Raw genomic sequence first — 12,789 nt, 5'->3', positions numbered from 1 at the left:
ACTCTTTCCAGTGGAAGGTGGCTACTGTTCTGTTGCCCTCCCCTGCTTTCACACTAGCAACACGTGTCTGCTGACAGTCGAACAAGGGATCATGTCTACGGCCACCCTGAAGCAAAGGAAATCTTGACTCCCATCGTGCTGAAGATGCAGAGTGTCTGAGATGTTCTGTCCCCTCCCGCCCCAGTGTCACCAGAAGGCCTGAAACTACAGTGATGTCTGGTGAAAGGGTAAACAGAGAAGATCCAAAAACATTGGTGGGGAAACAACAACAAAAAACCCAATTCCTTAAAGCCTCATTACTGTAGTGATAGGACAAGGGGTAACTGGTTTAAATTGAAAGTGGGGAGGTTTAGATTAGATATCAGGAAGAAGTTCTTCCCGGAGAGGGTGGGGAGGCACTGGCACAGGTTGCCCAGAGAAGCTGTGGATGCCCCATCCCTGGAAGTGTTCAAGGCCAGGCTGGATGAGGCTTGGAGCAACCTGGTCTAGTGGAAGGTGTCCCTGCCCATGGCAGGGGGGTTGGAACTGGATGATCTTTAAGGGCCCTTCCAACCCAAACCATTCTATAAGTCTATGAGTCCTGCAGCAGTTGAGAAGGTGTCTAGGTAACCTGTAATGATTACAGGCCACGCTCTGCCCAGCTCAGAAAGCAGAGGTAACACACAAAGGCACGACCAGGAGGTCTAAAGCGAGATCAGCACAACCAGTCAAGCACATTTGCTCAGGAGAAGGCTGAGCATGCAGTCACATACCTATTAGTTTCTTCTCTTGAATGAATTTCACATTGGAGAGGACCTCAGTTGACAACTCAATTGCTTGATTGAACCCATTTTCTCCTCCGTATGAAATGTCAACTAGTTTGAGCACTTTGGATTGCAACCGCTAAACAAGACAAAAGAGGAGACACGAAAAAGCCTGTTACACAGCGCTGCTAAGACTTCACAACAGCACAAGAATAAGCGCCTGGCAAGAGTCACAGCACTGACCCAGTTTGCTTCACTTGCGAGCAGCGGTTCTGAGTCAGAGAGACCTCTGAATGCTTAATACTGAGGCACAATTTTCAGGCAACAGGGACACAGAGATTAGGTTTAGCAGAGTTTAATTCCAATAAAGCTTCTACTTTAGATTTGGGAATCCAAATAATGTTAATGCCAGTTCCAAACCAGGGAGGACAGATCTCTTATTAGCACTGTTACTAAGAAAAGCAGCTCTAACCTTCTTGCAGGAGGTATTAGGAAAGGGAGACCTCTAGGATCCATCACATTTTAAACTTTGGTCAAATCACTGAAGACAAAAGTTACATTCCTCCTGAGACGCTTCGTATGCCAGCACTGCCGCTAGTATCGCCTTGTTACTACCAACAGCTTAAAGACCTGGGCTTTGCTCAGAAAAGGCCACTCACCTGATCAAACATGTCAGACTGGCTTAATTCAGTTTTGAAGTCGGCTGATCCAGCTAAGACGAGACCAGCCACGTTCACCTTGTCCCCAGAGATGAACAGCTGCACAGCCGTCTCTGCTACCTTCCTTACATAGTTGTGCCGTTTCTCCATTCGCAAACGAGCGAATCGCAAGGCAGACTGACCTCCTCTACCTTTACGAGAGAAGAGACGTGAGGTAGCAATCTGGGAGTCATTTCATTCAGGAAGGTGGTTAGTACACGGTCCCAGCTGGGCCCTGAAAAACCGAGGCCAAGGGCAGACGTAGCCTCGGGAACTCGTTTGCCACAAGCAGGGCATGGGCAACTCCTTGAAAGCGCAAGTGAACCAAGAGGGTTCACTCACAGCAAGAGGTTTGTCTCCACGTACCCTGCAGAGGGAACTGTAGTGGGTTTTTTTCTTTTAATACAGACCTCCAACTCTCTACAGAAAATGTACGAACATTCACAATTTCTATGTCTTGCACCTTCACTAAAAGCAATTCCTTTGTTACACTGCCCCACATACTTTCCTTGTTGACGCAACGCACCCCAGCGGCCTCTGCTGCAGAACCTGGCTGGAGGAGACACTCCTATTTCATTCTGCCCCATCCTAATCCACAAAGCAGGACAGTCAGCCAGGAGTCGCTAACAGACAGCTGACTTTATCAGTGGCTCGCTACAACACAGCATCGCACAGCAGAACTAGACTTCCGCTTGCTCCCTCAGGCTTCCGCGCTTCTTGCACGGAACAGCGTCTTGCTGTTCCCTCTGGTTTACACCACAGTCAGATGCAAACTTTAAAGACTTTAAAGGTGGTATTACTGCTCGTGCTACTAACATTTAGTCAAGACTGTCCCAAAACCAAGTAAATGGTCAAATGCAACAAGAAACAAAACCACCACTTTAAGAAGATCTACTGCATATTACAGTGATTAATTTTGACAGAAGGCTCAGACTAGAGGCTCGGCTGTCAGACTTCGAGGGAGCAAAGAACTGAGTAGAGCTGAACACCTACAGGCCAAGTTCCCTGTTTCCACCCTCAGAGCCCACCCCACGGTATTCTGCTGCAAACAGTCTAGCAGGACAGTAGCACGTTACCATGCTTCTTTGGAAGATCCACAGTGAATTTGTGCAGGACTTCTCTCGTGTTTCCTTGAAGAGTTCCAAAGAGTGCACCACTACCATCTATTACAATAAAGCCAAACTTGCTGTCGTCGGAAAGCAGCGCTGTAAGAGCCTGGAACAGAAAACCATGTTGTTAGCACTGAGCACTGGTTTATTAAGGACCCTGGTTCAGACATACCTCAATACATTTTATTCCCATAGCTGGACACTGTCATTTTTTACGGATAAACTAGGGAAGAGCAGCAGATTCAGGAGCTGAGACTGTCTCAGATCACTGTCTCACACAATGCTGCCAAGAGCAGAAAGGAAACTAATGCTTAAGCTTGATAACTACTTCATCACAAGAGGTTATGGGCAGGTGTAACAGCAAAACCCTAAAGATTGGCCCTAGAAAGTGTTAAGTGGAATGGATCACACCTCTACGAGGCTCCATCGCCCCTCCAGCTGGCAGAACAGGAAGAGTAGTTTTCCTAGCGTTCCAGCCAGGAAAAGGAACTTGCTTGGTTCGCTCGCTGGGCCATCTGTCAGTTCAGTTTCCTACTGCAAAGCACTGGTAACGGACGTTCAACTCGCCAGCTACCACAAAGACCGGTTTGCTGCACCTGCTGACCTCAAGTCCCAAAGGTAGAGTGACGAAACCCACAGTGGCTATGACAAATTCAGCCTTACTAAGCAGAATTCAACAGCAGCAGCAATAATTGCAGGAATTGTCCTGTGCATAGCTGGCTACAGAGAACACAGCCACAACATTCGCTGCACAGTGAAGTTGGCCTTCAATTTTATTCCCTTTAAAGGCAGCTAAATTCATCACGTAAGGTCATTTAAGTTGACTAACAACTAAAACACTGGCTAGTGTCAAGGCTTTTGGGTTACTTTAGCCCAATTTCCTGCTCAGCCCTGGCTCTGGTGGTGTGGGACATCCACAAGTACCCAAACTCTACAATCCCTTTTGGAGGGAAGCTGTCAGCTCCTGCTCCCTCAAGGGCAGCCTGAGCAGGCAAGCACATTCAGCGCACACACACACTCCTGCCCACTTATACATGCCCAATAAAATAGCAAGAATCCTCTTTCTGGCTGGCAAAAAACACATCAGGCAGGATGGAGAACTTGTCAAATTCCAGATTGTTTTAAGTCACCAGTTTAACACTGGAAGAGTGATGGTGTTGGTTTACTGCACAGGACCTTAACTGCCTGCACGCCTGCCAGCTTGATTACTAGGCTGAACGGAAAGGATAAAAACCATCCGTCATCTTCATCCAAAATCCACACAACCCAGTCCACAGCTTTCAAGCTTAAAAGAAACAGACACTGAAGTTTAATGGAATCTACTGGCCAAAATAAATATTCCGTATTAATTCCTCAGCAGAAGGATGAATGAGAGGAGGAAGTAGCATATTACACTGCAATCTATTTAACTGGGACAGAGCCAAGCAACTCGTGTGACTGGAATGAAGGCTCCAGCCAAGGTATCAAAATAAGTCATTGTAAATCCTACCCTTCAGACACACATCAGGGTTCATATCCCTCTTGGGAAGTTACTTGGGTTGCACACAAGCAATAAAGTATCCAGAGGAAATCTTATCAGTCACTCTTGCCAGGCAGCAGATGACTACAGCTCTGATGTTCTCGATTCCTCTTTATTTTAATAAGGTATCCAATGGTCAGAGATTCCCTTAGTTTCCCCTTCATTAGTTCCATGTCAGCAATCCCACTGTTCGACCTCTCAAGCACAAAAAAGGGACTATTGCTTATATTCTGCCCCTTCAGCCTGGGCTGAGTTTCCTCTTTGCAGCCTCAGCCTAAAAGCAAAGATCCCGTCCTTTTTCTGCTCCTTGGCATGCCCTCACTTTCATAGGAAACCTGCTGATGTAGCAAGCCAGATGCCTTATCTGCTGAGCTCTAGCTGCGTGCTGGGGGAACCACTGGGTTAAAAGCATGTCTCGTTTGGTTGTGCAGACTCCAGTGCTAACAACGTCCTGCTGCTCAAGATCATATGGAGTAGGCCTTTGCAGCTAGATTTGATTCTGCAGTGCAGACAACACCAAGTAAAACAATCCCATACTCAAGAGACACAGGAGAGCAAACAGCCCGTGGAGAAAGGTGCTGTTCATAATCACACCAACAGCAGCGGCAACTACCAAAGTCAGTGTACTGCTACTCCTGCTGAGGAATGCCACACACCAGCCAGAGTAGCTACAGCTGCCTCCTGGGCAACAGCTCCTTTTCTTGTACTGAATCGGTATCCTGAGGCAGTAGCTGTAGGCCAAATTAATCCCTTTCCTGACAGGGCAGAAGGCAACTCACCACCACCCACCCGCTGCCAACTGCAGGGACAAACGTCTCCCTTGGCTTTGCACCTCTGCTCTCCTGAATGCTCTTGTTTACCTCTTGCTTTCAATCACCTGTGGACACACGGGCTGTACCCCTGCATGGTTTTGTTTCTCCTGGTAGGGCAAAGCTGTATTGGTATTTCATCCTTGGTGGGGAGACAGAACACCAGGTAAGTACCTCACCTGGGCAAGCAGCACACCCCTCCTTCCCGTACTCCTACCCTTGGAAACCCAGTCGTGGGTGAGACCTCCACAACCCCAAGCAAACAGGCAGAACTATATCACTGAAGGGCCTGTCAAGCCAGTGTCACACAGGTTTGATGACAGGCAATTAAATAATAAATTATTAATAATGGGCAACAAAAATAATCCCACTTTACCCCAGACAGATTAGGCACATGTCAGTTCTCCATCAGGAGGCTCAGCTAACACATCTGATACCAACACTGGCTACACTTGGCGTTACTTTAAGGCCTAGCTTGGAATAAGATCTATGGGCCTCTAAGGCAAAGGGAAAAAAGCTCTGCCTTCAGTTACAGAGAAAAGCTCGTGTCTGTGCATTACAGTCTCAGCAGCTCCTAGCTGGGCCCTGGAGTCAGCTGTAGTAGGAGCTGGACAAGATCTCAGCTGCTTTCTGCAAATCTCACATGGTTCTGAAGGCTGGCCGGTCACAAGCCATCCAGTGGCTTCACCAGCATTAATCAAAGCCTGCTGTTCTGCAGACTGCGGACTCCAGCACATCACGGCCCGTCCCGGCGAGTCTCGCAAAGCAGTCCGACTGACTACTCAAGACCGGCAGGCAACAGGAGACTTCTTACCTCTGTGTGGAATTTGTTGTCACACAAATACAACGACGTATTGATTGGTTTGAAAGGTTCAAAGTCAATGTTGACTTTCTTCTCTTTTCCTTCTTCTGTCACAATTGTTCCACAGTAAACAACCAGACCATTTGGGGGTACTATAAAGGACACAATGCAGTTATAGATCACTAAGCAACACTGCAAGCTGTACCCATCAAAAACTACTAGGCCTTGAGGCTTAAGGCAGGATTGAAGTTCCCAAGCGTGCTACTGTATTTCCCCACCCCATTCCCACCCAGATCTCTACATAGAAAGCCAAACTGATTCACTGCACCTCTACTGAACAGCTGAGAGCAGGAACCTAAAGGTAACACCGACGGAAAGACTTGCAGCAGAGCTGCAAGAACACGCACTTGCCTGCTAAACACATGAGCTCGCAAGCTTGTAGGATCCAGGAAAAGGCTGAATATCCCTGTGAAGCTTTCCTAGTTCTAATACAGCCATTTATAGCCTGACCGCCCCAACGAAGGCCACTTGCCAGCGCAGACTGTAACGATGAATGCTTTTCCAGTACCCAGTTTAGATGGCCTGGGTGTCTCTCCTCACAACAGGTAGCTGCACAGTGGCATGCATAAGGCATACTTAAGTTTCTGCTTGATGAAAACCCACCAATTTAATGCAAATGAACCACGGTGGCCAAGTTTAGAAGAGTCTAAAGTCTGGCCAAGCTCAGAAGAGTCAGCACTGCTAAGGACAGAATCCTGAGCGTTCTTATTAAAGACAAGGATCACCTTAACTATTCTAGTCCCAAGGTCTGCCCCTGGAGTAGCCATCCACGGGCAACATACCTGGAATATCAGTGCAAACAGCAGCACAGGCCAACAGATTTGATTAGCAGAAAACTGCATAATGCAGGAACTTCAGGCTGCTTCCAAGTAAGGGAAGTTTGCCAACATCCACACAAGCTGGAAGTTACCTTTGTTATAGAGTTTCAGTCTTTGCTGTACAGATGTAATGGCTCCCAGTACTGAAAGGCGATTCACTCGAGACTTGATGTTGGAAGCGGTGCCAAACTCATCCGCTAACATTTTTGCCACTCGTGAAATCTGGTCTTTGGGGGGAATGATCAACGATATCATGCTGGTACCATTGCTAAGAAAGAAAAAAAAAAAGAGGTGTTGTGAGCAGCCACCAGCCAAAGCAACGAGCATATTCATACCATACCCCACGCACGCTGTGTTCTCTCCTCCCTCCCCCACCATGGGTGCTTCACTTGGCTGTTAGCGGTGTAATTCCCTTTCTGCTGGACAACAATGGGAGAGAAAACAAAACACAACAGGCTCGAGGGAGGATCTGACCCCACAACCACATGTTCTGGTGAGCCACTACCAAGCACGTCCTCCAGAAGCGGCTCGTTTAACCTGGAATGCTACCCTGGAAAAAAAGAACACGTGTACAGGGTAAGGACTGCTAAAGGCACATAAGCAGTCTCCAGCAGAGATTATTGAAAATAATGCAGCCGCATGCTTTAAGGACATTTTTAAGCCCTTTCCATTTGTTCTCAGGCAGCTGAAGCACTAGCCAGTCCAAGTGCTGCTTTAACACTTTGGTCTCCTCAGATTAATCCAGAAAACCAAACCGGAAGGATCCTTTTGTAGCAATTAGTCTTTTCTATCTTCCCACCAGCACTCAGCTTTACAGAGAAGCTCCCCAAGTCTGGCAGCTGCTTTACATAAAGCATTCTTGAGCACATGACTGCTAGCTCCGAAGCACCAAGCCCAGGAGGTAAGACCCCACAAATCACAGAATTGGCTTACATTAAATGTGAAGAAGTAAGTTTGATGTTCATTTTTCCTACGGCTGTGGGGGGGATCCTGCAGAGGTCTTAATCCCCAAAGCAGCTTCATGGTTCAAATCCAGTCAAAGCCAAAATGAAAATAAGGAAGTTCCCATCTGACTTGTCCCAGGTACCTCCCTATTTGCCACTCAAGTATCCCAGATGTCCGAAGTGCTGCTTCTGCACTGCCTCAAACTTAACCCAGACCTCACACTTCACATCAGAGTAACGGCATAAAAATCAGATACCTCACCGTGTCCTCTAGCCCTCTCAAGGGCAAACCAGCTAAGCTCTGAAAAAACCTCTACTCAGGATTCTGAGTCAGAGCATCAACCAAGTGCTTTTCAGCCGTGAAAAAAGGTTTTGCTCTTCGACATTTCTTACGGTATGAGAGGACTAACCCAGTACCTGCCCGCTGCGGTCTCAGATCGTCATGCACTAGCATCCTGCCTGAAGTGTTTGGGCTACAGACAGCAGGGAAGTGCTTTAAAAAGCATCACTTCATTAGCCTCCTGATAGAAGTTGCACAGCCCTCTTCCAAAGATCTTCAGTTTGGGCCAAGTTGAGACAGATGCTGGCAGGTCAATTAAGTCCCTGACCTTAAAGACAACTAATTGGTTTTAATATCCAAGATCCCCATACACACTAATCAAGGAAGTCGCAAAGAGACACTTGCACGCATTATTCCCAGAAGGAGCTTTGAGCCATGCTGACAGCTATCAGACTTCCAGGTCACACCAGCCAAGAACACTCCCTATACCACTCAATTAAAGCAGTTATCTGCCCCAGTGAATGGCAGACCCCTTAGGGGAGATATAATGGCCTATCATTCCCAGCAGGCTCCTTTGAGTAGGAGGCTGATCAGAATGAAAGCAACTCTTCCCGACTTTTCTGAAAGTAGCACTCTTGAGGTAAGCTCACGCAGCGTTTCTTCCTCTGAAAGAAGAGATTCTCAGGCTTCCCGAGATGAGAAAAACCTGCACATCACACCTAACTTGCTGCATGAACTAAGGGCATCCCGATGTGGCAGGTGGAGATGGAATGTTCTGCCCCTTCGGCACTCCATGGCTCTCTGGCTAGGAAGGGAATTCATGCAAAGCCAAAATGAAAATAAGCCACATACATTTTTTCTGTATTGAGGACATGGGGAAAGAGCAGACACCAAGCTAGGGGAGCAGGTGGAAACAGCAAGACAACAGGTGTGCCTTCCCAAGACCAATTCTTCAGTACCAGCACACCTGTAAAGCTGCCTTCAGTTTTCAAACGCAAGCCGCCCCTCAGATCCCTGCCCCGTCCCCATGTTCCACTCCACTGCCCCAGAAACACCGGCATGAGCCCAGCTCTGCGCACTGGGAGCCAGCTGCATCGCACCAAACCCACCCTGAAGGGGCCACCGTAACCGGTGACTACGTACGATACGCACAGCATCCTATCTCTAAGGCAGTCACATGCGTCAGTCAAGTCACCATTCCTCAGGCACCCTGCTCCAGGTAATACAGGGACTTTGCAGGCTCTCGTGATTCATTACTGCAAAAAAATACAGGAGAAGGGTCTCCTAGCTCATGCATCCTCCCTCATTCTCAGGCTACTTTAACACAGTACAGTACTGTCCTTGGTCCAACCCTTCGGCAAATTCCAGCCTGGGTTTATATGCAAAAGCCCTTTCCACTGCCAACATCAAGTGGCATTTCTTGGATTTGATGTGTTTTCGCCACTGTTTACTCAGCCAAAGCTATTTCAGGCATTAGCCGATTCCTGCAGAATCCAGCAAAATAGCTGGCGTGCCGCTTGCCACGGGAGCAGCGGCAGACAGAGCACCTCACAGCACCCCAGGCTGACAGAGCCTGGAGCACGAGGAGTTGACTTCTCACTCCACATGCCTGGGCACCAGCACCCCAAGGCCAACAGCTAATCCCCCAAAAGTAGTTCATTAGGCAGCTAGCTAATTGAAGCTGACACCCCAGCTCGTCTCCCTCTTCCTTAAACAAGCCCACAGTCAGGATGTGACCCCTAAAAGAGAGCATGTTCCCAAGGTGCTGAGACAAGCAAGACGCCAGCCGAAGCCGATCGGCACACAAATGACCAGGATGGCTCCCTCACTCACAACCAAGACCTTGTCATGCTACCACAGGAGGGTGGTTCTCTCCTCTCAGAACAAGCTCGTACCACTGTGTGACCTTACTGCAGGATAGCAAGGTCTAAATAAAAAAGTGGTTGCATCTAAATTCACCACGACAAGACAAAACATCACAGAGTTTAAGCAAGCTCCTGTTCAAAAACACTCAAATAGGTTATTCTGCACAGCAGCAGAATTTCCAGGTTTCCTATTGGTCCTTGCGGCCGCTGCACCTGAACAAGACGACTGGTCTTTCCGCAAAATCCCATGCCTCCTCCTCCTCCGCAGCACTAGGTGAGCTGCGCACCAAGTTCTAGAGTAGATTTACTCCGGGAGCGAGGATGGGGAAATCATGGCAACGACGACCTCCCAAAAGGGGCCTTTGGGAACAGCAGACCTCTAAAACCAACAGGCTCTGCTGTGCGTGAAGCACACAGGCCATTTGCTGCCTGGCAAGCCATTGCCAACCACGAATCCCCCGGCAAGCTCCCTGCCAGACAGAACTTCATTACTGAATTGTTACAGTGAACAATTAAGTAATCAATCTAGATTAAGGGCAGTGCTCACACTGCCAGCTCGGCATCAAGCATGCAGTGAGCTGGCTCTTCCTTGTGTCATCCTCAGCACTCCTGCAGGAAGGATGGACCCGAAGCACTCCAGATTACGTTCTGCTCAGCAGGATCCCCGTCTCACAATGCAGCACTGCTAAGAGGTTACCCCCTCCCTATTTTAGTGCACCCAAGACACATTCTACTAGATCAGCTGGAAGCTAATGCTTTCAGACTGGACTGAGCCAGGAAGTTTTAAGCAGCTAGAGACAGTTGCTGTCCCTATTCTGGGCTAAGGAGTGCCAGCACAGCAGCCAAGTAGCTGCCACTGTAATACAAGTACGTGTATAAGGACCCAAATGCTCGGCGAGGTTTGCTGGGTGAGAAAGCAGCATCCCAGACTGCAGGACAGCGCCACATGGCCACTGCACAAGGGACTGGAGAGGAGAAAATTAAAAGTACAAAGGGTACCTGCCCACACTACAAAGAAACAAGGGGGCAATTAAGTGCCAACCTCTGGAAAGGCAGAAACACTTCCCCATCTGGGTACTATGGTTACTACTCACGCTGTTCCAAGCCCTGCCACTAATTGGCAATTAGCTCAGACTCAGCACAGCATGGAAGGTACCAGCATTAAGTATCTCTAGGATAGACACTGATGATCAGGGCTCTAACTCTGACCCTAAACCACTGGAGGTGGGCTCCAACCCTGCTCCTACAACCTGCCAGAGTGATTCAGGGGAAAGAGAGAAGCAAAAAACAAAGACGTTTGGTTCTCTTGAGACAGCAACTTCATTAGAAAATTGAGGTTTGTGGACAGGACAGCCTGTTCTATTATTAAAACTTCAATGTTCTACAGTTTCAATTTCATACAACTGCATGACAAAACAGCCTTCCCAGTTGCAGACAGACCCAACAGCAAATGTTAACAAGTTATCGCAGCGAGGGGCAATGCGTGCGGTGCTGAACAGTCCCCAGTCTGGCCCTGAAACGGTGAAGGAAAACATTTCGCCAGAATTCCTGCAAGCAGGTACTACAGCATCCAAGCAGCCCGTTTTCCCTGCAAGATCTCCTGCAGTGCCCAAGAAGTACCATCCAACAGCACCTTACCTTGCCTTACACCAGCTGCGGGCAGACCAAGAACGGTACCGTTTGGGTCTTTTTGGAAGAAGAGCAGGGATTTCACGGAAGACACCATCTGCATTGCTGTGCCACACCCCAAGCCACGTTTGGCATCAGGAGCAGTGCCCGCTGCGCACACTTTTATGGTTCAGCATGAGGAAGCCGCCACAACAGAAGGCAAGTGCACAAAGCAGCAGCGTGTCGCATCTGAAATGAGCTGCCGAGTATACCCCATGGGCAGTTTTGGTTACAGCTGGCAGTTGAGCCTCCTGTTCTGGGTGGCTGTCTTCATCTACAGGGATTCGGTTTCTTCCCTCTTGCACGTCAGAAGGAACAGCTGAGAAGATCCTCAGACCTTCAGCTTTTAGCTGTAACTAGAAACTAGTTCAGTGGTTTTCTAGAAGACTCCCACCATCGTACATAGCCTTATGTCAGCAGAACGGCTACCTGTGCGACCACACGCCACACCAAGTACCGAACGCAGCAAGCATGACTCTAGCTACCCTCAACCTGGCAGACAGGAGCAATCCCAACCACAATTCTGAGGAGCAACAGTCACTCAACCTGTCTCCTGGAATTTGGGATATGTGCTGGCAAGGGTGAGCAGTAATCTAACAGACGTGCTATATAAAGAGCAGTCACTGGCCTACCCTGTGGTACCAGAGGAGACCTGACAAACAGCTGCTAAGCTGTGGTTGTTCCACAATCGAGCATTTTACACTAATAACACACTGCAATATGGAGATAGAGACAAGGAAGGTCAGTCACTGACTCAAAATAAGCTCATTTTTACAGGGCACTTGTTTCATGAGCATCTTGCTTTCCCCACGAACAAAGGGCAGCACAAGGCCTATATGTGACTGCCAGGAGTACGGAGCAAACACCTTTCAGATAATCTGATCTTAACCACATTCCACAGCTAGGAAGCTTTCTATGAAATAACTGTTGCCACACAGTGCTTCAAGTGATGCTACCTTCCCAAGGCAACACCTGCTGGTCTCCATCCAAGAGGACTGCGGATGGATTACTGGGCAGGCATCACTGGTACCAAGGAGCCCAAGCTGCCTGGACAGGCAAGAAGTTAAACGATGGTTACAGCATTTCAGCCACCGACACATCCACAGCCAGCTGCAAGACGGATGCCAGCGATATCTCTGTAATCCAAGGCAGACCTTCCGCAGGCACACGCCACAGGTTCAGGAGAAGAGCGCTGCTGCCGAACAGACATCCACACAGCACTGCAGGCAACGATGCTGCAGCGGGGAACTAAGTCGAGAGCACAGTCCGCACAAGTGGTGATGTGAGTAAAGAGTAGCTGTGGGTTTTTCAATCCTCTATCTGGGCAGATACTGAATGAAGTGCTATAAAAAGTAAGTGCCCTTTGGTACAGGCAAGTACAAAACTGCTGGTTTGGGTTCTCTTACAAAACACCAGCCATTAGACACTCCCTGTTCATACAAACCCTGTACGTGACAGCGCTGACCTTGCCGTA

The 12,789-nt window shown here is 48.5% G+C and overlaps 1 protein-coding gene across 1 annotated transcript in view; it reads right to left on the bottom strand.

Moving 5' to 3' along the window:
- ETF1 (eukaryotic translation termination factor 1) overlaps positions 1–6,821 on the bottom strand; it is an 11,359-nt gene extending 4,538 nt beyond the window's left edge. Inside the window, exons 1-5 of the mRNA XM_010147385.1 lie at positions 6,651–6,821; positions 5,693–5,832; positions 2,518–2,656; positions 1,403–1,593; positions 753–882 (exon numbers count right to left, since the gene is read on the bottom strand). Of these exons, the coding sequence (XP_010145687.1) occupies positions 753–882; positions 1,403–1,593; positions 2,518–2,656; positions 5,693–5,832; positions 6,651–6,813 (763 nt within the window). The 5' untranslated portion in view covers positions 6,814–6,821. The remainder of the gene's footprint in view (positions 1–752; positions 883–1,402; positions 1,594–2,517; positions 2,657–5,692; positions 5,833–6,650) is intronic.
- Positions 6,822–12,789: the final 5,968 nt, after the last annotated feature.

This window comes from Eurypyga helias, unplaced genomic scaffold (genome assembly GCF_000690775.1).
Source record: "Eurypyga helias isolate BGI_N326 unplaced genomic scaffold, ASM69077v1 scaffold31122, whole genome shotgun sequence".
NCBI classification, from domain to species: domain Eukaryota; kingdom Metazoa; phylum Chordata; class Aves; order Eurypygiformes; family Eurypygidae; genus Eurypyga; species Eurypyga helias.
This window is presented reverse-complemented; position numbering and strand designations above follow the sequence as displayed.